Source organism: Culex quinquefasciatus, chromosome 2 (assembly GCF_015732765.1).
Source record: "Culex quinquefasciatus strain JHB chromosome 2, VPISU_Cqui_1.0_pri_paternal, whole genome shotgun sequence".
Classification (NCBI taxonomy): domain Eukaryota; kingdom Metazoa; phylum Arthropoda; class Insecta; order Diptera; family Culicidae; genus Culex; species Culex quinquefasciatus.
Window position 1 is genome coordinate 115,547,425 of NC_051862.1, and position 21,775 is coordinate 115,569,199.

Genomic DNA, 21,775 nt, shown 5'->3' on the forward strand with positions numbered 1-21,775 from the left:
TTGACTTTTTTTTTGTCTCGTAACCTTTGGACCTTCTTTCTTTACCATTCTTTCTTTCTGATTCTGTCGTATCTGGCTCGAAGCCTGCTCGGATTTCGTCTGTTTTGGCTCTTGATTTTTACTTGTTTTTCTTTTATTTCGTTGTTTAAGCATGTAAAGTTACTATCCTGAACTGAGATGATAACCTTTCAAACGTTGATTTATTCAAAATTGGAACAGAGTTTGTGGTCGCTAAAAGAAGCGAGTATATCTACAAAAGTTCAAGTAACCAAATAATTTACGCAATAGTTTTTTTTTTACTTTTATATATTCTTGAAACACCTTTCTTTTTGTTGCCATCACCAAATTGAAAAGAGAAATGTGATTCAGTAACAAGGAGTAAAACTTTTGTTTATCTTTCTTTTTTTCAGCGATCAATTTTTTTTTCATCTGGCTCGAAGCCTAGGAATCTTATTCATGGTCTTTTCCATCTGGCTCGAAGCCTCGGGTCAGACTCGTGATCTTCCCGTCTTTTTCAACTGACTCGAAACCTCGGGTCGGACTCTTGGTCTTCCCGTTTCTTTCAACTGGCTCGAAGCCTCGGGTCAGACTCTTGGTCTTCCCGTTTCTTTCAACTGGCTCGAAGCCTCGGGTCAGACTCGTGGTCTTCCCGTCTTTTTCAACTGATTCGAAACCTCGGGTCGGACTCTTGGTCTTCCCGTTTCTTTCAACTGGCTCGAAGCCTCGGATCAGACTCTTGGTCTTCCCGTTTCTTTCCAACTGGCTCGAAGCCTTGGGATCCGATTCTGGGTCTTCCCTTCTTTCCATCTGGCTCGAAGCCTTGGGATCCGACTCTGGGTCTTCCCTTCTTTCCATCTGGCTCGAAGCCTTGGGATCCGACTCTGGGTCTTCCCTTCTTTCCATCTGGCTCGAAGCCTTGGGATCCGACTCTGGGTCTTCCCTTCTTTTCATCTGGCTCAAAGCCTTAGGTATGTCACCTAACTCTTGGTCTGCCTACCCATTCCTTCCCATACAGTTACCTCTTACCACTTGCGGTACCAAAAGGGGCCTCCCTTTTTATTTTAAATGTGATCTATATCTAAAAAGGTCATACAGGAATATCGTAATCCAAAATTTCTGATACTCGTGCTTCAATTCTGTCAGTGGGCACATCACTGTCTATTATCACCTAGGTTTTTTCTGCGTGTATCAAAATTCCTTTGGGCAAGTTTTTATCTCTGGAGATTCAATCCAGGCCCTCACGATAAATCAAGCCGATCAACCTTGAACTATTCTCCACACTTCCCCAGTCACGAAATTTTTTAGCAGAGCTGGTTCTTCCAGAATCTTGCTAGAACGGTAGAACTTCTGCTAGATTGCTGTAAGAATATCTATCCAACTCTCTAAGAACTCTGCTAGACTCCTGCCAGAACGTCGTGACTGGGTCTTTACCACCCAGTCACGAAATATTCTAGCAGAGCTGGTTCTGTCAGAATCCTGCTAGAACGATAGAACATTTCTGCTAGAATGCTCTAAGAATATCCAGCTCTGTAAGAACTCTGCTAGAATCCTGCTAGAACGTCGTGACTGGGCAAATGCGCTGTGTCAAGTCGGTTTTACCTCTACTCGGTCTTAAAGTGTGTGCGTGTGCACTTATGACGTCACTCTGTAAAACCTAACACTGATCAAGTTTTTGTTGTTGTTTTTGTTCTTCTTCCAAAGTAAAAGCTGCTGGTGGAAGTTCAATCGTATAAATAAAATATAAAGTTATCTAAACCCGATCTCTCAAACACTACCAAGCCGTTTGAGTGTTTTGCTGGCCGGTTCAAAATTTAACCTCAAACTTTTCCGTGTACGTACACGCAATACAATCTCGTTACCCAACAGTTGAGGGCTTCCCAGTCAGCGTGCACGCATTTGTGGTAAACAAACAGCTAACAGTAACTGCACAAATACACCTTGAAATAATATTCTATCAAAAGAGAGCTATGAAAAATTTACGATTTCCTTCATTTTCTACCTCTTGTTTTCATGCGTTTCTGGCTAACTCAGGTTTGTTCCACCCAAGTGGATCTCCGCTATCGTGCGACTTTTCAAGGCCAACCAAAATCAGAATGGTCTTACCGAAGCAGCGCGATCCCATCCTCGTCGCCAATTTGTGGTGACCCATCGAAGAGTCCATCCGGGAACCACTCTGCACTCCTTGGCAACTCCCGGCCGCACGTCCTGACCGCTCGCGCACTTCACAACAATCCCCCACTCTGATGTTTAGCTCCCAGAGCCATATGTCATTAGGTTGCACGAACCAGATTGTCAAACTCAAGGTGGTATAATGTTAGGGCGGTACCACAAGGCTCATATTTTGGGGAAAGGTGTATCTAATGGATACACGTCTGCCATAATAGTGGCTTTGGTTATGGACGCTCCCTTGCAAAGTTATTCATAAATGTTTGATTTTGGGGTGTAAATGTAAATTATGACTGAAAATTACATTTTCGCTTATATTCTGCCAATAACACAAAAACTAAAATTTCTCCAAACTTCTTTCGTCATTTCATAGGGCATGAGATGGGCTACAATGGCCTTTCATTAGAATTGACCAAAATTAAGAATATACCCAGAATCCAGGGCTGTCTCATTGTTCCCCACTCTTTTCAGCCTGTGGGTAACAATGAGACACTTTGATTTTTCTTCATTAAACTTTTCAAAATCTAGGGAAATACTTCAAAACATGAATCGGAAGTGATTTTTGGCATATTTATTGAGTTTTGACTTCATTTAGCCAAACATATAAAGTTTTATGATATAAATGAATGAATTTTACTAAATTTAAATACTTTTTAGTATAACTTTTGTTAATGAATGCTTCAAGTTGGCAAAATTGCTTTAAAATGTTCAAGGTAAATCACCTGCAATGGAACAATACAAAAACATGATGTTTTACTAGAAAAGTATTGATTTTCGTAAAGTGTCTCATTGTTCCCCACCTGTCTCATTGTTCCTGCCAAGTGCGTCTACAATGAGACAGTTGGATAGCTCTGGCTGTAGAGGTCGGATCGATCTCATATTTTGGTCAATGTTAGAACACATTAAAAGAAAGAAAATGCAACAAAAAGGTCATTAAAACATGCTGATGAAAAAAATACAAAAATCGTTGAAAGTTAAAAACCAAAAGTGTCTCATTGATGACTACTCTACCCTAACGTTTTTTAAAAGGTCTTAAAAGCTATTGTGCTGTATATGTTTATTGGACCTAATAAAAAAAATCGAGATTTGAATCAAAATAGCTTACTACAGCCCATGTTCCCATAAATGCCCCATATCGACGTCGTCGTGCTATCTTGTCGCACCCGCCATTTCGGCGTTCCGAGAAAAACGCGTTTTAATGTTTGACCTTGAATAAACAAAAACTATAGCACGCAATGTTAACAAGAAAAAACACGTTTTGTTTGGCTGATCATTCTGTGCATTGTCCCAAAGTTTGGTTGAAGTTGGTTGCTAGAGTCCTGAGTTATAATTAGAAATGTTTACGGTAGTCTAACTTGTACGTGCGTCAAACGCGTTCTGACCTGAAATCCCTTTGGCCAGTTGTCGCACTTACATCAATTTTCAGGAAGTGACAAGATTGCACGACGAGATTGAAATTTATTTCATACGAAAAGTGACAAAAATGTACGGAGTTTTTTCGGGTTTTATTGAATATCTCAGGATTGAAATCGAATTTTAGAGATTTGTGGAGGTCAAAAGATGAGGCATTGTTAGCTGCACAAAATGGCGTTCTTAACTCAATTTGACCTAAAATGCACGTGCGACAAGTAAGCACGACGGCGACGATATGCAAAAACAGCAAGCTGAGAAAACGCATTTTAAGTTTGTCCCACACATGAGGCTACGTGTTAATTTTTCGCGAAAAAACTGGATTTTCACCTGATTTCTAGAACAAAGTACTGGATGTTGTAGGCCTAGTTGTAGGCTCTTTTAAAAGAGCAACTGTTTTTGAACAAAACTGCATCAATCGACAAATTAAAAGTGAGAGTGTGTGCAACATGGAGTTAAACTTTCTGTGAAGTTGCTTTGAAGATTACCATGGCACTTTAAAAAGTTTAACTTGCACGCACACACTCTTACTTTTAATTTCTCGATACCTCAAAAGTGATGAAAATGCTGGGGGTGCTTGTTCTCTTTAACACCTAAACTCCAAATCACGAGCTTGGGAGTTTAGGTGTTAATATGAACGAATCGGTTAAAATCCATCGCATTACAATTATCTTGCCATAATGAAAATCTTACTAAAATAAAAATCTAGCATTTTTTTAAACAACATTGAAAATTGTATCAAGTTTAAATTAATGTACCGTCAGTTTGTGTGACTGTGGGTCAAAAAACGATACACTTCTCATAACTTCTAAAGAACAAAAACAATTTTAATGGTTGTGAAAAAAATTTAACGAAGGATTGTTCTTAGATAGTTTACCAACATTTTCCAAAAATATGTTGGAATTTGATGAATCGTTTGAAAATTGAAACTAATATAAAGAAAGGATCAAAACAAGTCACTCAGCAGTGTTACTTTTTCTAAGGAATCGTATTGACATGCTACAATATTGGAAGTGGATATTTTTAAACTTTGAGGTACTTTCGACCCAATTCAAAAAGTATATTGAAATAGGTTAATTTATTGAAAAATCATTTTTGGTGAACAACGTAACCCAATATACAATATACAATTGCTAACACCACAGGTTTTGTTCTAGAAATGTGACATTATCATCATTGCTCTGGCAGAAGTCTCAGCTCAGTGTTTTTTCGTGCTCTATCGAGTTGTGTTTGGCGCGTTTTTCACGGCGATTCCGAGGCGTGTGCGAGCGGACAAGCCCGTTCCGGTGGTCAGAGAGGCCACAATCTGGTCGTCGTGGACACGGCGGCGGTGCAGCGGCGGAGAAGGAACGATTTCCCGTATCCGAGCAGCAGCAGCAGGAGGAGTGAGCAGCAGCGGCTGCGGAGGCAGCTGAAGCGAGAGACGGTCGTTGGCCGGTGGAATCGACCCCGGAGAGTCGACTGCGGTCGGCGGACCGGTTTGCGGCCAGGCCAGGCCGGAGACAACCCCGTTGATTACGTGGCTGGCAGCAGGCAGCACAACAACAACAACAAGCGCGCGCAAACGAGCTTCTCGCGCATCCCGCTGCGGACGGCAGCCAGTGCGGCCAGTTCGGCGGTGAGTGCGAAAGGTCAGTTTTTTGCTGGCATTTAGATATTTTTTTTCTCATAGTTTTTTTTCTCATTCCTTATTATTTTTAGTTTTGATTAGTTTTCTTCCGTTTTTCCAAAATCATGGATCCGACCGAGTCGGAACATGAGGAATCTGAATTCGATTCAACTTTTGAGGGTGACGAGGACGTGGAAATGGCGAACTCTGTTTCGGGAGTTCCTTCGAACACTACAAACAGGGACCACTTCCTGAAGGGTAAGGATGCTGGCGGTAAAGGGGGTTCCTCGGACGGGTCTAAGAGGACGAAGCGAAAGCGTCCTAAATCAGATCCGAATCTGGTTCCCCCTCAACCACCGATTCCTCCCTTGACTCCACACCCGATTCCTCCCTTGACTCCAAACCCGATTCCTGCTTCCAAATAAGATCCAATTCCTCCTAAGACACCGGTGCCGAATCCGGATCAAAATCCCCCCCCCCGCCCCTGAATCCTCATTCTCAAAAACCGATTCCTCGTCCTCGTCAGTATCAAGAGGGATCGCAAACGGAATGGGTGGTCTTCTTCCGGCCCAAACAGAAGCCGTTAAACTTTGTACAGATCACCAAGGATTTGCAGAAGCACTAACTATCCTGGGGTGGTCTGAACAAAAACAAGCTCCGCGTGATTGTGAACTCCGCGGTGCAAACTAATCAGATCGTAACTGATCTGCGGTTCAGCATTGAGTACCGTGTTTGGATTCCGGTCCACAAAGTCGAGATCGACGGAGTGGTAACGGACGATGGTTTTACTCTGGGGGACTTAGCAAACGCTGTTGGACGCTTCAAAAACCCCAAACTTCCAGCTGTGGAGGTCCTCGAGGGCCGGCAACTGGGCAACGTCACCACCGAGGGTGGCCAGAAGAAGTTCATTCCTTCTGCCTCGTTCCGGATGACTTTTGCAGGGTCAGCTCTGCCGGACTACATTGAGCTGTACAAGCTTCGGCTTCCAGTTCGATTGTACGTTCCGCGAGCTGCGAAAACTGCCAGCAGTTGGGACACACCAAGACCTACTGCAGCAACAAGAGCAAGTGCTCAAAGTGCGCTGGCCCCCACAAGGACGTGGAATGCTAAAGCAGGCTGAAAAATGCCTACTTTGCGGCGGGGAACCACACAAAACTCGGCAGTGCCCAAAGTACAAGAAGCGCGAGCACAAAATGAAGCGATCCTTGAGGGAACGCTCCAAAAAGTCCTTCGCGGAAATCCTGAGTCAGGTGACCCACTCCAATCGCTTCGCTCCTTTGGCGGATGAAGATTCGGAGGACGAGGAATCCGATGTGGAGGACGAGGAATCCGATGTGGAGGTTCTCTTCCAGAGAGACGAGGAAAGTGACTCTTCCGGGCCAAACCCGAAGCGCAACAAGGCTTCCAAGTCCAAAAAAGCCGCTGGCGGCAAGGGTAAGGAAAGTGACTCGTTGAACTTCGAGGAGGATTTTCCTTTCGGTCCGTCGGGTAAGCCCGCTCCGAAGCCGGCACCGAAGCCCGTTCCCAAGCTGCTGAAGCCCGTTCCCAAGCTGCCAAAGATCCCCCCAAAAACGGTTCCTCAACCGAATCCGATCACCGATGCCTTCAAAGGAGTCCTTCCTTTTCCACAATCGTGGAATGGCTGTTCTTTGTGAGTGAACCGACGCGTTTAATCATAAAGCGGTTTAAGCCTCTCGCTAGACACATCGGGAAACAGTTTGCTAGCACGATGCCCCTCTTGTCGTTCATTTCCTTTGATGGGTAATACACCAAAAACGAAAAACGGCATCTCCTTTCTACAATGGAATTGTAGAAGTTTAACCCCCAAGTTAAACGATTTTCAACAATTCGCATTCGAACGAGACTGTGATGTGTTTGCGCTGAGCGAAACGTTTCTTATCGGAGATGAGACGCCAGCTTTCCGGGGGTACAACATCATCACAGAGAGTAGAGCAGGGCCAAATAGGCGTCATCCATAAAGTATGTCACGCTAAAATCGGCCAAAATTAACCCCCCTCCCTATGTCACACTTTGTCACGCTGGCTCTGACCCCCCCTCAGAAAGTACGTCACGTTTTGTCGGACCCCCACCCCTCCGCACTATCTTGTTTTTGTACAATTTTACACAGTAAAAAATCAAGGTAATATTACATCTGGGAAGGGGAACATCTTTTATGTCAGAAAAAATGTGTAATTTTACCTCTGAAAATGAGTAATTTTACCACTTTTCTGGTGTAATGACACTTTTTGAGTCTAAATTGAGGTAAATTTACATCAATTAATCTGTAAAATTCAACTTTCAGAAATCACAGCTTCGAAATTACTACATTTTTTTACTGTGCGGCATGATTTATAAAAGGATGATTTTGAAATTCGCAGGGCTGCGGAGTCGGGTCATATTTCAAACGACTCCGACTCCGACTCCGACTCCGGCTTTCTCAGATTGGTCGACTCCGACTCCGACTCCGGCTCCGGCTTACAACAAATGGTTGGCTCCGACTCCGACTCCGACTCCGGCCTACCAACTCTAGCCGACTCCGACTCCGACTCCGACTCCAGCTTGCAACAAATGGTTGGCTCCGACTCCGACTCCGACTCCACATATTTTTAAATGTTTCAAAAGTTAATCATCTATTATTAGTTAATTATTTTTAAAACATTGATAAATAGGATTATTTAAACACTCTCTAAGCGTCCTGTTTTTCTAAGAAAAAGTAAAGCAAAGTAAATAAACGGAAAGAAAGTTTCTAGGTTACAAGTTTTATACGTTATGGAAACAGAAATCAAAAATATCGTCAGTTTTAGAGGCATTTTGGGAAGAACAGTTTTGTAAGTAAGTTTGGATTTATTTGCTTAACCTCGAATTTGAAAATATTTTTTCAAAGCTAATAAATTTCAATATTAAATTGTTATTTTGAATGAATAACTAAAAGAAACCTGGCCTTAATCTATTGAACTTGATCTATTGAACATTAAAATTCAATTTGCTCACTTTCAGGCTGACATTTGTAAGAAGCACAGTGACAGGCACCTTGTTTTTAAATGACAATTTCAAACGAAACATTTTTTTTTTGTTTTTTTTTTTAAGACGTACATGGACATCACGCCATGGCTGAAGGAAATTATTATTGCAAATCAATGTACCTAAACAATTTCTTCGTGGAAAGGACGCTTAAGATGCTTCGTGAATCTTCACCTAAAACGAAGCTTTATGTATGGTCATGCGCCTCCATCAAAATATATGAAAAAACTTAAAATCCACAAGTAAAATATTTTCTAGGTCACAAATATTTTATTTTTTTAAGGTACATTGATATGCAATGATTATCACCTTCCTTCTTATTGGCGTGGGACAAGCAGTATGAGAAAATTCGTACCAGTTGATATTATTTTGATTTTGTTTTTTTTAATAATATTTGCAAAATAAATTTAAATCCTATATTTTGTTCTACACATTTTTTATTAGTTCATTTTTGTACTGAATTCTTGAGATTTGTTCAACGATAATTTGCAACGGTATCAAAATAGTTTACCTAAAATCAACATCAACATCAACAATCAATTATTATTTCAAAATTTGTTGCAACTTGTTTTGATATTTTGGTTAGTTTCAATTATTTTAAATGCAACACTTTGATTTTCTTGTACTCAGTTATAAACAAAATGCGCATGTTGAGTTCCAAGTAAGAAATTGTTATTATCGTTGATTATTTGTTACAAAAGTTAAACTGTCAGTGACTCTTTTTGATTTGCAAAAACAGTGATTACTATTTTTAATCTTTTATGTACCTCGTAATTTTTCCTAAAAATGATTTAACTTAAAACTTCCAAGACATATGCTATCTGGGTAAAAGATGACTGTGTGTGTACTTTTTTCAGAAATAACTGGAAATTTGGTCAAATTTGAATTGAAAAGGCACATAAATATAGGCAAAAGGAAGCATTCAAGAACTGACTACATAACCAGTATTTTTTATTATTATTTTTTAAATTATGATACTACATACTTGGGTAAGAGGTTATCATTTAGTGATTATAGTGTAATAACACAATTAGAGCTTCTCAATCAGAATAAAAAGTTTCAAAAGCATAATCAAATCAATTAAAAATATAAGATGTTTTGTAAATTAAGCTGTTCTATAGGAAATACTGAACAATAAAAACATATTTTTTGTTAAATTTAAGATAACTCCGGCTCCGACTCCGACTCCGGGTTATCAGAAATCTTCGGCTCCGACTCCGACTCCGACTCCAGCTCTTAAAATTTAGCCGACTCCGGCTCCGACTCCGACTCCAGCTGTTCGAGTTTTGACGACTCCGACTCCAGGTCCCCAAAAAGACCCGACTCCACCGACTCCGGCTCCGACTCCGACTCCGACTCCACAGCCCTGGAAATTCGGAATTCATTCGAGAATGTTTTTAATGTTTACAGGTTGCGTTTGGATTTTTTAAATTTTGTTTAATGTTGTAGTGATAAAAATTACCATCACAGTTTTTGAAGCATATTAAATCTATCATCAAAAACTCTGTTTCATAAAGCCTTGAATCGTGTTTGATTTATGAGTCAAAGTTATCAAACATTAAATTTTCAAAGCTATATTTAAAAAAAGTTCAATATTAAATAAACAGTCTAGCGTGACGTCACAGTCTCACGCCCCCTCTCCCCTTGTCACACTTTGTCACACTTGCGACAACCCCCTCCCCCTAGAGCGTGACGTACTTTATGGATGACGCCATAGAGGTGGAGGCGTTCTGGTTGGGATTAGGAAATGCCACACTTTTAGAAAGGTCATTCTCCCGAAGCTAGGAGGAATCGAAGCAGTCGCAGTACAGGCATATAGAGGCAAGCTCGAACAAAAGCGATTTTTTTCCTGGTTTCACTTTGATTTCCCATTTGTTGTCTGTTTTGCCCGTTCGCTGCTGACCGTGTACGCCACAGTGGTATAACGTCATTATCATTATCATTATCCCTCCAAAAGTATTTTAGAAATTTAATTTATAAACATACGTAATTTTTCATATCAATTACCGCCAACCCTATTTAAGGAGACTGTTTACATATTTACACAATGTATGCAACTCGTTTACGCTAGGGAATAAGTTGAAAACAAAAATAAACCAGTAGCAACGGTCAATTCAAAAATCATGCCACTTATTCAAAATCAGATTAGTGCGCGTGACCTGTAGCGTATGTTATACAACATTATTGTAGAGACGAATTAAAAACGCGTGGACTGTAATTTGCGACTGGTTTATTCTCTTGCCGTCTCTAAACTGTGCTGGTTGTTCGTGCGTGTTAGTGTGAGTGTGTTGTAAAAGCGGAAATGCACTGAATCAAAATTTCTGTCTTCTAGCTGTCAATCGCTGCAGGGTTGCCAAATGCGTCCCAACATCCTCCCCGCCAGTGGACATCCGGGAACTTCAACCGGCTGTCTTCTCCTCTGCTTCGTCGTCGAGTGGGAGCACCGCAACCTTTGCCGTCGACCGCTTGTAAACTCCTCCTGCTGTCTTTACCGTCACCACGCGGGTGACTCCGTCTTGCCGGGTGGACCTTCACAACTCGGCCGAGCCTCCACTGCAGCGCCGGAACGTTCTCCTCCTTGAGCAGCACCAAATCTCCTTCCATGACGACAGTGTGCTGCTTGTTCCACTTCTGCCGCTGCTGCAGCTCGGACAGGTAGCCCGCCGACCAGCGTTTCCAGAAGTCAGCTCGCATCTTCTGCAGGTGCTGCCACCGTGTCAGCGTTCCAGGCTTGAGTTGATCGTACGCTGGCTCCGGGATCGCGTTGAATGGGCGGCCAATCAGCAAATGACCGGGCGTGATCACGTTGAGGTCACCCGGGTCCGCCGTCTGCGGCACCAACGGCCTCGAGTTAAGTATGCCTTCAATCTGCGTTAGTAGTGTGGACCATTCCTCTTCTGTCAGCTTCGTTTCACCTGCGTTCCGCTTGATCAGGTGCTTCGCCGACTTCACGCCGGCTTCCCACAAACCTCCTACGTGCGGCGACCGTGGTGGGATAAAATGCCAGCGAATTTCCTTGGGCAGACAAAACTCTTGAAGCGCATCCTTCGTCAGCTGCTGCGTCAGCAGCGCGTACAGTTCGTGGAGCTCCGAGCTGGCTCCAGCAAAGTTTGTGGCGTTGTCGCTGTAAACGTCGGAGGGAAGGCCGCGACGAGCGACAAATCGGTGCAAGGCGGCAATGAAAGCATCCGTCGTTAAGTTTGACACCAGCTCGATGTGGATGCACTTCGTCACCATGCACACAAACAATGCCACGTACGCCTTGCAGTACACTGGTTTGCGCGGGTGCCCTTGCGTACGTAGATTGGTCCAGCGAAGTCAACGCCCACTCGTTCAAATGGGTAGGCCTGGGTCACTCTGTAGCTGGGCAAGTCTCCCATGAACAGTTTGGTCTCCGATGGGTTCACCTTGAAGCACCGTACGCACTTCCGCAACCTTGCGCGGATCGCGTTTCGTCCGTTCAGGATCCAGTACCGTTGCCGCAGGACCGATAGAGTTCCGCTCGGTCCGACGTGCAGATTCTCCTCGTGGACAGCTTGAGCCAGGATCGCCGTTACTGGATGCTCGGCAGGCAGTATGGCCGGGCACCGCTGCTCGTACGACACGTTGGCGTACTTGATCCGTCCGTTGACTCGTAGAATGCCGTAGGTGTCGACCCACGGGTTCAAGCTTCGTAGTCGGCCAGTGTACTCTCGTTCGGCTTGCCTTGCTTCTTCAGCACTTCTTGGATGTCTGTCTGCATTCGTTGCTGCTGGACCATGTACACAATCGAGCGCAGCGACGATCGTAGTTCGGGTATGGTTGGGTACTTGTCGTTGTCTCCGTACGTGGATCGCTTCCGGGTCTTGTTGCAAAAGCGAATCACGTAGGCTAGCACTCGTTGTAGTTTGCGGAACGAGCTGAACCGTGTGAAGATCCTGTTGTAGTCTTCTTCTTGTTCGTCGGTTATCACAACGGCTGCAACTCGTACTTCGGGTAGTTCGACTACGATGGCCATCTCGTCTTCTTGGTAGTCGTTTTCTTCGAGGAACCCGCCATGGAACCAGAAGCGATTCCCAATCAGCGCTTCCGGAAAGAGTCCTCGTGAGACGAGGTCTGCGGGGTTGGCGCTGCTTCGCACGTACTTGTACTCGTAGTCGGCCCTCGGGGTAAGCTCGTGGATTTCGGCAACTCGGTTTGCCACGTACGTTTCGAGCTCGCTTGGGGACTTGGCCAACCATCCCAGTACAATCGTCGAGTCGCTGTACAGCACCTTCCGAGTGAATTTCACCTTGAGTGCTTTCATTACCCTGGACACCAACCTTGACATCAGCCGGAAGCCGCACAGTTCGAGTTTCGGGATCGTCTCTTTGGGCGCCAAGTGCGACTTGCTGCACAGCAAGTAGGCTACTGCTGTGTTGTCCGCCAGAATGTTACGCACGTAGACGCACGTGCCGTAAGCTTCCAGGGATGCGTCCGAAAATGCGTGCAGCTCCAGGGCCACCCTGTGTGGCACGATGACTCGGCGCTCGATCTGTACCTCCATCAGCGCTCGCAGTCCTCCACGAAATTTGTTCCATAGCTCCGTAAGCACCTTGCACAGTTGCTCGTCCCAAGACACTTTCGCCAACACTGACGCAGGATCAATTTAGCGGTGACACAAACCGGTGCTTGCAGACCTAGCGGGTCAAAAGATCTGGCAACTTCCGACAGGATGCGACGTTTGGAAACCGGTTGAGTCAAGTCAGTGAGAGCGACGCGGAACAGCAGTTTGTCACTGGTGGGGTTCCACAGAATGCCGAGAGTCTTGATCATTTCGTTCACGCCACTCAATTCGAATGACACTTGCTTCTCTCGTCGTTCGTCTGGAATGGTGTCAAGAAACTCGGCGGAATTGGAGCACCACTTGTGGAGCTCGAAGCCTCCCTTCTCCAGCAGCTCCTCCAGTTCGTCGCGCGCCAGCAGCAACTCCTTCAGTGTATCAGCACCCGCAAGTGCGTCATCGATATAGAAATCGTTCTCCAAAATCTTGGCAGCGCGAGGGTAGGCTTGTCCTTCGTCTTGGGCGAGCTGTTTCAACGTGCGGGTCGCCAAGTATGGCGCTGATGCCGTCCCGTAAGTGACGGTCAACAGTTCGAGCGTTTTGAGTGACTCGGAAGGGTCCGTTCTCCAAAACACACGTTGAAACTTCGTGTGGTCGGGGTGCACCCGAACCATTCTGTACATCTTCGAGATGTCCGCCGTAAACACGTACGGGTACGTCCGGAATCGAAGGGCGATATCGAATAACGGATCTTGAATGGTTGGACCGACCATCAGGGTGTCGTTGAGCGAGAGTCCGGAACTCGTTTGTGCCGAGGCGTCAAAAACTGTGCGCAACTTGGTGGTGGACGAACTTGGCTTCAGTATGGCATGGTGGGGCAGGTAGTACCCACCATCTTCCTCCTTGGACGGGTCGATTTCGCGGCAGTGGCCGAGGCGCACGTATTCTTCCATGAAAGCGCAGTAGGCCGCCTTCAGGTCCGCGTTCTTGGCTAGTTTCTTCTCGAGGTACGAGAAGCGTTGTAGTGCGTGCTGCTTCGAGTCGCCGAGTTGACTCACGTTGCCACGGAAGGGTAGCATCACGACGTAGCGACCGCTCGGGTCACGGCTGTGGGTCTGCTCGTAGCACTGCTCGCATGCCGTCTCCTCCGACGACATCCTTGAAGCGGTCGGCACCGCCTCGGATTCCCAGAACCGTTCGACGAGGTCGTTCAGCTCAGCGTCTTGGACCGCCACGTTGCAGCGGGTCACTTCGTACTTCCAGCTCGTGGAGTCGGCCAGGCCACCGACTACCCATCCGAACACTGTCTCCTGCAAAAACGGCAGGCTCTCTGCCAGCTTGACCTTACCAGTTTTCAGGAGACCGAAGAATTGGCCGACGCCAATCAGCATGTCCACCCGTTGAGGGCGGTAGAACTCCGGAACCGCTAGCTGCAGGCCGGCGGGTACCGGCCAGGTAGAGATGTCGATGTTCTTCGCAGGTATGGTTCCAGTGATACGGTTGATCACCAGACACTCCAAGTTGCTTGTGTAGACGTTGTCTCGGGACTGCACGTTGATGTGCACCAAGGCTGTAACCCTGGTCGTTGAACCATCCACACCTTTGACGTCGACGTTCACACTTCGTCGCTTCAGTCGCAGTAGCGACGCGACCTTCTCCGTACACAGATTCACTTGTGAACCGCAATCTAGCAGTACGCGGCAGGGCAGGGCCTTGCCACCGTCGTCGAGGATGTTCACAATCGCCGTGCAGAGAAGCGCCCGTTGCTGGTAGATCACACAGGAGGCTGTGACCGCCGTCGTTCCGGCTGGTCCTGCGCTCGGCGTAGCCGTCGTGGAGTTCTGCGTGGATCGTGCAAGTGGCTGCTCGACAGCGACACCCGTTTCGTTCAGATGTAGTGTAGAATGGTGCCGCTTCTTGCAGGCCTTGCACGTCTTCGTCGAGGAGCAGCGACGCGTAATGTGCCCCTTCTTTAAGCAATTGAAACAAACTCCAGTTTGCTTCGCCTTCTCGTAGCGCTCCTTCGGATCCAGCTTGAGATATTCGCCGCACTCGTGGTTCTGGTGCTCCTGTCCGCAAAATGCGCACCGGTACTCGACCGACGCCGCCAGGGACGATGCCTTCAGTGCGGGAATCTTCGTTGTCTTTGCTGCGACAGGCTTCTTCTGCTTGTTGTCAGCAAGCTCGATGCGTTCCAAAACTTGACTCCGGGTTGTGAGAAACTTCACCGTGTCGGCGTAGTTCGGAATCTCGCCGTGCTCGATGCTTGTCTCCCACACTTTCCTCGTTTCGATGTCAAGCTTCGACGCCAAAATGTTGACCACCAGAATGTCCGCAAGGCCAGCCATCGGGAACTCGTGGAAGTTCAAAGCACTTACGTGCCGTTTGCACCCGTCCACCAGCTCACGGAGTTGTTTACCACTTTCAGATGTCATCGGTTTGAGGTTAAGTAAACCGCCGACGTGAATGTCAACGATCCTCCTCTTATTCTCGTATTGCTCGGTCAGTTCCGCCCAAGCAGCAGCAAAGTCGCTGTCGTTGATCGTTTGCTGGTCGATTGACCCAACGGCTTCTCCGACCAGGCACTTGTCCAAATGATAGAGCTTGGTTGCGTCTGACTCGCCGGGGTGCTTGCTCATGACATCCGTGAAAATGGCCTTGAATTTGTACCAGTTTTCTGGCTTCCCGTCGAAAGATGGCAGCGGCGTGTGGAGAGAAGATGTCGCTTGCACTCGCACGGGTTGGGCTGCTGCCGGAGGCTGGGGGTCCGGTTCTTGTTTGACCCCACGCAGTAACTGGCAGACCTTGGCCCGAACGAAATTGTAATCCGCTTCAAATTCGACATACTTCTTCTCCTGGTCATCCGCTTCCGCTGGCTTGGCCGCGTAGATCTTATTCTGGAAGTGGTTGAATTCCTCGTAGGCTGCGTCAATCGTCTTCAGCTGGGTGTGCAGGAGGAACTCATCCGGAATCGTTTGGTTTTGCGTGTGCTGGCCCAGCACGTTCTTAATCCGGGTGATTTTTCCTTTCACTGCACCACGTTGTTTCACCAAAATGTCGAACTCTTCCGCCATCTTTCTTCTCGATTGTTGCAGCTCTCCGATCGGCGTACTAAAAACTTCCAATAACGAACTGTCCGGATCTTTCACCGGAGTTGAGAGCATCTACGCCCATCCAATCGACCGGGTCCTTGTCCGTTCCTTTCGACCGAAACTACTACGAATATCCGGCGAAGTAGGACCAAAAAATGTAGAGACGAATTAAAAACGCGTGGACTGTAATTTGCGACTGGTTTATTCTCTTGCCGTCTCTAAACTGTGCTGGTTGTTCGTGCTGTGTGTTAGTGTGAGTGTGTTGTAAAAGCGGAAATGCACTGAATCAAAATTTCTGTCTTCTAGCTGTCAATCGCTGCAGGGTTGCCAAATGCGTCCCAACAATTATCTTGTCTAATATTCAAAGTTAACAGTGTAGTAACTTCAGGCATCCACGCTAGGTGGTGATACTGATGCGAACAAATTTCGGAACCATGTTTTGAATTGGAGTTGGCTTCATATGGTACAGGCCAGGATCAGAGGACTGGACATTTGCATTGTGTCCGTCTACGTTCCCCCACAGGTGTCGTTAACTCGACAAAAGTTGTGGGGTATGCTTGAGCTGTTGCAGGCACCGCAACTTGTTCTGGGTGACTTTAATCTTCACAGCACCGAGTGGGGAAGTCACAAGACAGACCCTCAAGCATATCTGATTCATGAACTGTGCGACGACTTCCAGATGACCCTCCTAAACAGGGACAATCAAGTTACGCGGATTGCAACACCATCACCGCCAACTGGTGGTACGAAGGTGAGTGCCATCGACTTGTCGCTCTGTTCCAACAGTCTGGCAGTTCTCTGTGACTGGAACGTGCTCCAAGATCCTCGTGGCAGTGATCATTTACCGATCGCTATTCTGGTTAGCCATGGCCCACAGCATTCGACAACGGTGCCTTACGATCTGACGCGAAATATCGACTGGAAACAGTACGCGGAGGCAGTCTCCATTGGAGTTGAGTTGCGAGATGGGTTGGCACCGCTTGAAGAATATGCGTTTCTGGCTAATTTGATCTATGACAGTGCGTTACAAGCTCAGACGAAACCAGACCCGGGACCATACATCCGAACACGACCTCCACTTCCCTGGTGGGACAAGGAGTGTACGGATCTCTCGGCGGCCAGGTCTGAAGCTTATGTGGACTTCTGCAAGTGTGGAATCCGAGCGAACTTTCAAAAGTACAGAGCTCTTGATCGCAGGTACAGTAATACTCTGAACAGAAGAAGCGAATGTACTGGCGGGAGTTCGTTGAAGGACTACCAGCAGATACGTCCATGAGCACTCTGTGGCGCGTTGCGAGGGCCATGCGTAGAGGATCCGTTCCGAACGAGAGTGTGGAAAAATCGGACAAGTGGATATTGGATTTCGCCAAGAAGGTGTGCCCGGACTCGGTGCCGACACAACCATCATTCGACGTTGTTGATGGGAGCGATTCAAATCCTCCCTTCTCGATGGTAGAGCTCTCCATAGCTCTATTGACGGGCAACAACACTACTCCTGGTCCGGACAAGATCAAGTTCAGCTTGGTGGAGCAGAACGTAATTCCACACGAATGGCGACAGGTCCGGGTGGTTGCCATTCAAAAGCCCGGTAAGCCGGCGTCCGACCACAACTCGTATCGTCCAATCAGCTTGCTGTCGTGTCTACGCAAGTTGCTGGAGAAGATGATCCTCGACCGCCTCGAACCATGGATGGAACGAGAGCACTTGCTATCAGACACGCAGTATGGCTTCCGGAGAGGCAAGGGAACAAGCGACTGTCTAGCCTTGCTGGCCACAGGAATCGACATAGCCCGTGGTAAAAAACAGCAAATGGCTTCTGTCTTTCTAGACATCAAGGGTGCATTCGATTCAGTCTCCATCGAGGTTGTTCGGGAGTAAGGTCTCCCAGAGCTACATCCCTGGATGTTTTGAACTTTGGTCATTTGCGTTTTCTATCTATCCACTCTTCCCGCAATACCACTGCACTGATTTGAATACGCTGGACTGGCCAGCAGATATGATCTTCTTCTTTGGTCGTGGTCAGTGGTAATGCACAAGAGATAAGCCCTGGGAGGGAGAAGCGAAGAGGTCTTCTTATTCTTATTCATTTTCTTGTTATTGTTTTTGTTTTTTTGTGCAAGATAATTTCTCTTCTCATTTAAATTTCCAGTCAGTCGTCATCTGCCCTTCTTGACAAAACAAATTTTCTTGCAGCTCATTTCAAAATAGTGCTCAAGATCGTACATGACTCATGTGATGCAACTTTCTCCGCGAATTTTTTTTTTATTCATAACTTATTTTTATTTGGTCCTCTTCGGTGCCGAGACGAGGGTAGGACCGGAAATCATGAATGTGACATAAAAACTAATGAAAATATTTTTTTCAACTCATGACAGCAAGGGTCATTTCACATTATACTTGCAGGACATCAAACCACAGAGTAACACAGAGCGAGCAGTCCGAAGAAATGTAATTTTATTTTTTGGCTCAATAAGGCGTGCGATGTACCTGCGATGTACCACAAAGTGGAACCAAAAATCAAATGGCAGTAGTGACTCTGTCTTATTCTGTGATGAAACCGATCACTTTTAATTGATCTGGGTGGGTTTGCTGCTTTTCAACTGGCTGCTGAACTCGTTGAAGATCCTACACAGCTCAGCCGAACTGTAGAGTACCTCCTTGCCTTGTTCCTTCGTGACTCCACAGGCGTGAGGGGCCAGTATTTTGTTTGCTGCTTCCTGCTTGTCGAAGGCGATCCTTCTGTTTTTTCCGGAACCGAACCCGACAGCGGACGAAACTACGCCGCCGTGAGTGCCGGTACTGCCGGACTTAGTTTTCTGTCATTTTACTTTCTGGTTGCAATAAAATGCAAAACCCGAAGTGAATTCGCTGTGACACGATCATTTTTCCGAGATGCCGGCTTTGCAGAGCGATTGTTTAAAAACGGTGGCTTATGTTAAATTGAACGATCTTAATTTTTAGGCAAATTTTACCTACGATGATTTTTTCCATAAAAAAGAAACGTTCCGCTATTCATGTCAACCTCCAGCTCGCCGTTTTTTCCCGCTTTGTTCCTATTTTCATCCAGAGATTTTTCTTCCTCCACAGTTCTGGTTGTACTGTATTTAAATACATTGACTAACTACTACTAACTTAATAAGTCTTAGTTTAAGCACATGTATGATTTATGGTCATTGATTGAACTATGGTCATATTGGAAATATATCTCATGAATACATGTTTTAAACTAAATCTTATCAAAAAGAAGCAAAAATTGAAAAATAAATAAAGATATTTATTTTATTTTAGCCTGAATTGTCTCAGTCCGAAAAAACATTTGCAAATTTAAAAACTTTTTTAAATTTATTTTCCTAACAAATACAATACTGCTCTAACCAAATAAAAACAGTAACAAAAATTTAAGGCGGCTCTCACTGACAGTTCGCAAGTGGCTGACACTGACAACTAGGTGTATTCTTCTCCGCCCGACTCAGGATAAGCCGATAAGAGAGAACGATCTCTCTCTTCGATCGGCTGGGGTTCATCCCGACTGGAAGGGAACTGGGCCAAGTAGGGAGTAATTATAGAAGGCAATTTAAGTAGTCCTAGAACCAAGGAACGGTACGGGTCGGACACCTGTCCGTCGTGACGCGTTGTATATATTTGTAAATACCGGACAATAAATGTTATTCGTTTAACTGTGGTTTAATCGGAACGCGAGTGTGGTGTTTTATTTGTAATCCGGATGGTGCTCTTGGATCACTTGGGCGTTGGAGTACCTGCGCTGGAGTCGCAGTACGATCTGCTGGTCTACGGGTAATTCCCCCCCCCCCCCCCCCTTGGCGTCGTGGTTTCTTATCGTGTTGGGACTTGGCTCCGAACTTCATCATCCACTTGAGCTATCGAAGAAAAACCGGGAAGGACCAAACCCCAACAGAGGTGTTGGGAGTAAAGCTGCGGCGGAGCGGTCTCAATCCGACGATGTGCAACTTCCTCTATGTATAACTTCCTCTATGTACAACTCCATCTATGTATAACTTCTACGTCAGCGACATCGACGATTGCTTGACAGGAGACTGCACCCTTATACAGTACGCAGATGACGCAGTGGTTTCAATCGCTGTTAAGAAGGAAGTCGATCTGCTAGAACCCTTGCAAGATACTCTGAACAACTTGGCCCATTGGGCAGTTGGAAAGGGTATTGAATTCTCTCCGGAGAAGACGGAACTGGTCGTTTTTACGGGGAAGCATGAACCGCCACAGCTCAATCTTTCTCTCTCGGGAAAGACTATCGAGCAGTCGGACCACTTCATGTACATGGGTACCATCTTTGATCAGAAGGGAACATGGGGGAAGCACATCAACTACCTGAAGCAAAAATGTCTGCAAAGAACTAATTTTCTGCGCAGCGTCTCTGGCAACCGGCGGGGTGCTCATCCTTCTGACTTGCTTCGACTGTACAAGACAACGATACTCTCGGTGCTGGAATATGGCAGTTTCTGCTTCCAATCAGCTGCGAAATCACGCTTGTTGGTTCTCCAGCGGATACAGTACCGAAGTCTTCGCATTGTCTTGGGTTGCATGCACTCAACTCACAACATGACCCTCGAGGTCTTGGCGGGAGTGTTGCCTCTGCGAACTCGTTACTACGAACTGTCTTACTGGTTCCTGATCCGGTGTGATTACAGGAATAAACTGGTAATTGACAACTTTGAAACGTTGCTGAACCTTCACGTTGAGTCTCGGCGCATGCTTCTATATTATGACTTTATGTCATCGTGGGAATGGAGCCCAAGCACAACGGTACAGCGCACGCCTCCGTTAACCAGCAGCACCCTGATTGGCTTCGACACGTCCATGAAAGCCGATACTCGCGGTATCCCAAACCATCTTCTGCGGGGAGTTGTACCGTCGATCTTCGCATCAAAGTACAACCATGTTTCTCCAAACAACAGATTCTTCACCGATGGCTCCAAGCTCGACGGCTGTACGGGCTTCGGTGTTTATCATGAATCTTATCAGCTGTTCTTTAAGCTGAAGGACCCGAGTTCGGTTTATGTCGCAGAGTTAGCCGCGGTTTACTGCGCACTGCGAATCATCGAGACCATGCCACCTGACCACTACTTCATCTTCACCGATAGCTTTAGCTCTGTTGAGGCTATCCGGTCTCTGAAGCCGACCAGGGAGTTTGCGTTTTTCCTCACGGAAATACGCAAGACTTTAAACAACCTGGCGGCTCAGTCTTTCAGCATCACGGTGGTGTGGGTCCGCGCTCATTGCTCGATTCCGGGTAATGAGAAAGCGGACTTGCTCGCCAAGAAGGGTCCTGAGAGTGGAGACATTTTTGAAAGGCCAATTAGGCTACAAGAATGCTACGGTTTTCCGAGGCAGCGTGCGCTTCTGGATTGGCAAAAACAATGGGACGACGACACCAAGTGACGTTGGATGTATTCCATACGACCTAAGGTGCAAAGAAAAGCCTGGTTCAAGGGAATGGACTTGACGCGTGGATTCATCAGAACGATGTCCCGCCTTATGTCGAACCATTACTCGTCCAAGGCTCATCTTTACCGTATCAACATGAGTGATACGAACCTTTGCGACTGTGGGCAGGGTTATCAGGACATCGACCATCTCGTATGGGCGTGTCCAGATCACCAGGCTCACAGAATTAAGTTGAAAGATACCCTCAGGGCCCGAGGAAGACCACCAGAAATCCCGATGCGAAACGCGTTATCTCAACTAGACCTTGATGTTCTCTATCCGATCTATCAGTTCCTCTGAGATTCCAAAATAACCATTTAGTTTTTCTTTAGTTAGTTTTCCTCCAGTTAGTATAACTCGCCTTCACACAAAGCCGTCGTTTCTGGTTTGCACCGGAAGCAAAGCAAGAACGCTCAGCAGCTGGACACCGAGTTGCGGCTGAGGACAAAAGCAAAGGCCAGCAGAGCCAATCAAGACCCCTACACAATCCCC

The 21,775-nt window shown here is 46.3% G+C and overlaps 3 protein-coding genes across 3 annotated transcripts in view; 1 reads left to right on the plus strand and 2 right to left on the minus strand.

Moving 5' to 3' along the window:
• Window positions 1-10,534: 10,534 nt before the first annotated feature.
• LOC119766280 lies at window positions 10,535-11,443 on the minus strand. Its single transcript, XM_038250727.1, has one exon. The coding sequence runs from the start codon at window positions 11,441-11,443 to the stop codon at window positions 10,535-10,537; it is 909 nt and encodes a 302-aa protein (XP_038106655.1).
• Window positions 11,444-12,730: 1,287 nt separating this feature from the next.
• LOC119766281 lies at window positions 12,731-15,892 on the minus strand. Its single transcript, XM_038250728.1, has one exon. The coding sequence runs from the start codon at window positions 15,890-15,892 to the stop codon at window positions 12,731-12,733; it is 3,162 nt and encodes a 1,053-aa protein (XP_038106656.1).
• Window positions 15,893-19,828: 3,936 nt separating this feature from the next.
• LOC119766282 overlaps window positions 19,829-21,775 on the plus strand; it is a 10,047-nt gene continuing 8,100 nt past the window's right edge. Inside the window, exon 1 of the mRNA XM_038250730.1 lies at window positions 19,829-21,150. Coding sequence (XP_038106658.1) covers window positions 19,829-21,150 — 1,322 coding nt within the window. The remainder of the gene's footprint in view (window positions 21,151-21,775) is intronic.

Bases quoted from the DNA above. Each gene is read 5' to 3' on its own strand.
- LOC119766280 (XM_038250727.1), bottom strand. From the start codon at position 11,443: ATGGTGACGAAGTGCATCCACATCGAGCTGGTGTCAAACTTAACGACG.
- LOC119766281 (XM_038250728.1), bottom strand. From the start codon at position 15,892: ATGCTCTCAACTCCGGTGAAAGATCCGGACAGTTCGTTATTGGAAGTT.